The 2,628-nt window shown below is 33.6% G+C and overlaps 1 protein-coding gene across 1 annotated transcript; it reads left to right on the forward strand.

The window, feature by feature from the left end:
- The first annotated feature begins 890 nt into the window (after window positions 1–890).
- Window positions 891–2,304, forward strand: LOC141661016 (uncharacterized). The gene is made up of 2 exons (XM_074467996.1): window positions 891–983; window positions 1,354–2,304. Exons 1-2 carry the CDS (start codon window positions 891–893, stop codon window positions 2,302–2,304), a joined length of 1,044 nt encoding a protein of 347 aa, XP_074324097.1.
- The last annotated feature ends 324 nt before the right edge of the window (window positions 2,305–2,628 follow it).

Below are 2,628 nucleotides of genomic sequence, written 5' to 3' on the forward strand. Positions count from 1 at the left end.
TGCATGCAAGGACAAAGTGGTAACTTGGCTAGTAGAATGAAACTGAGTGGGGTTGGAAATGCCTTCTTTACCCCTTAGTTAAATGGAAGAGTATTTGCATGCAAGGGTAACCATGTAATTTGTTAATTACTAAGCAACTAATTTTCAAAGATTTATTTTTATAAAATAAAATAAAAGTTCAAAAATTATAAAATTTATACCATAAAATAACTTGGATTTTTAGAAATTTTATGAGATCACTTTTGAAATTTGTGAATGAAATAATTTTTTAAAAGAAAATTTTCCAAGGTATAGAATATTCCTTATAAATCAAAAATAAGGGTAATTAATAAAACTCTTGCTTTGAAAAATTTATATTCTACATAAAGCAATTTATAATGCAGAAATTTCCATTCACACAAACGTACAATCATTAGGTATATTTATAATCGGCTCTAATATTATACAGAGTTCACAAATAATATTACACAAAAAGGCCAGTCGTAACAACTCCGGTCAAATTTGTGGTAAGGACTGATAATAGAAACTTCACTTATTTTCTTCGTATTAAGTTACAGGGAGATAATAAGCAAGGAAGATTTGTAAGATGGCAGCAATGGTTATCTCGCTACAGTTTTGATGTAGAGCACATCGAAGGAGTTAAAAACTGTTTAGCAGATTTTTTAACAAGAGAATTTTAGAAATATCAGGTAAACACATTATTATAATGATGTGATGTTTTACACTGTTTTACACTATTTTTCAGGAATCCAAAGCCACTTTTCAGGCTATAAATACAGAGGAATTCAGGGTAAAGAAAGCACCAAATCTTTATTCCAAACCTTGAATACATATAAGGCTTCTTTGCCTACATACATCTCTTTCTTTGAGATTACCATAAGCCTGTAGCAATGGACAAACTAGCAATGCAAGAAGCTATTGCTATGAAGAAAATTCAGCTATTACAAGATGAACTTCATATAATTTGTGCTGAAATGGAATTTGTAAGAAGATTTCAACCTTCTGAACAATAAAAGTTATTTCACAACCTTCTTCAGTAATGAATAATTCTGAAACTAGCCCGGAGCAAACGGCTACCGGTAAAGGCTCAACAAATCCGTTGACACATGTGAATTTGGTAAAAATCCAGACTGAGGTTTATACCTCACAACAAATGATTACTTCATCACCATCTTCAGAAATGAACAAAGATAAGTCTATTCTTGAGCAAACGGCTCCAAGTAAAGAAATAACAAATCCGTTAAAGGTTGTTGCTTTGCCAGAAAGCAAGACTGAGGTTCAAACCTCCATAACATTAAAAAAACCTCTAATTTAAATTTGAGACCTAACGGGAGAATTCAAATCCCTACAAAGACTGAAGGTCATACTTCAGCTGTCCCGGACGGATACAAAGGCCCTGAAACCTATTATGTGGTGTTTAATGGTCCTAATGCAGGAATATACACTACATGGGAGATAGCTGAGAAAGCTGTAAAAGGATTCTCAGGCATCAAACATAAGAAGGACAAATCCTTTGTTGAAGCAAAAGTTGCAGCAAATATTTATACTACACAAGAATTCAAGCCACCTCTCCAGTTGATTAATTCTGTAGAAGCATTATATTCAACTTATGTGGGGGCAATAACTCACCTAAAAGAAAGTTCTAGTAAAACTATTTTGGGAAACATCCCAAAATCTCAGCAGCTGTTAATGCAGATGGAAGAAGATACCATTGAATCTTATTTTTCAGGATTTAATTATATTTATCAATATGGAAGAATAGCCACTGAAAAGGAATTCGTTAGTGAACATTTCTTCACCACAGACAAGAAGAATGTCAGCTACTTCAATTTCTATCCAAATGTTGATCCAGACATGGTCTATGAAGCATACCAATATGGACTATTAGCACAAGTTTATCCTGCTAATAATCTTTTGGAAATTTCTAGGTTCCCCAAGGAATTTAGAAAGGCAGTCAAGACGTTTAAAAACAAATGTCTTAAAGGAAAAGAGATCGACCTCTTCATCAAAACCACTAGTACCATTATATGCTGGGAAAATGAAGAAGAATGCGATTGTCCACCTAATCAACCTCTACATTATATTCAGGTTGGTCCTACCAAGGAAAAGATCTATTCTCCAAGCCAAGCAATGGAACCTATACTGGAGAAGAATGATTTAAGAGCACTGGCTGAAAATAAGTTATTAATTTTAATCAATAAGTTATTTAGTGTTCAAAAGGAAGATAAGCTAAAAGTCAATGTAGCTACAACGCATGCCTTAATGACCTCTTATTCCCATAAAGGATTAAGTGAAGATGACTAAAACAAAGTTGTCGCTTTCAGAAGGCAATTATTACATAAAGATATTGTTGGATCGCATCAAGAAATCTTCTGCAAGAAAAAGCAAAAGGAAGTAAGCAAATATGGCATACATCTCGAATGTCAAATCTGCGGTATCACCACTCCAGACAAAGAATCTGGAAAAAGAATAGTGGAGGACCCCTCCACTTCAGCAGAAGACAAAGGACTTTTGCCTAAAGCAGGAATACTGCTCAAAGCAAAACCAGAACATCGTTTTTAATAAGAGCATCTTATCTTTTTGAAAAGGTAAGGAATCTACTTTATGAAAAGTAGAAGGAATCTACTT

This window comes from Apium graveolens, chromosome 5, assembly GCF_009905375.1.
Source record: "Apium graveolens cultivar Ventura chromosome 5, ASM990537v1, whole genome shotgun sequence".
Taxonomy (NCBI): Eukaryota; Viridiplantae; Streptophyta; class Magnoliopsida; order Apiales; family Apiaceae; genus Apium; species Apium graveolens.

Coding starts and splice junctions, on each gene's coding strand:
- LOC141661016 (XM_074467996.1), top strand. CDS start 891: ATGGACAAACTAGCAATGCAAGAAGCTATTGCTATGAAGAAAATTCAG. Junction 984..1,353: donor TTTGTGCTGAAATGGAATTT/GTAAGAAGATTT, acceptor ATCCCTACAAAG/ACTGAAGGTCATACTTCAGC.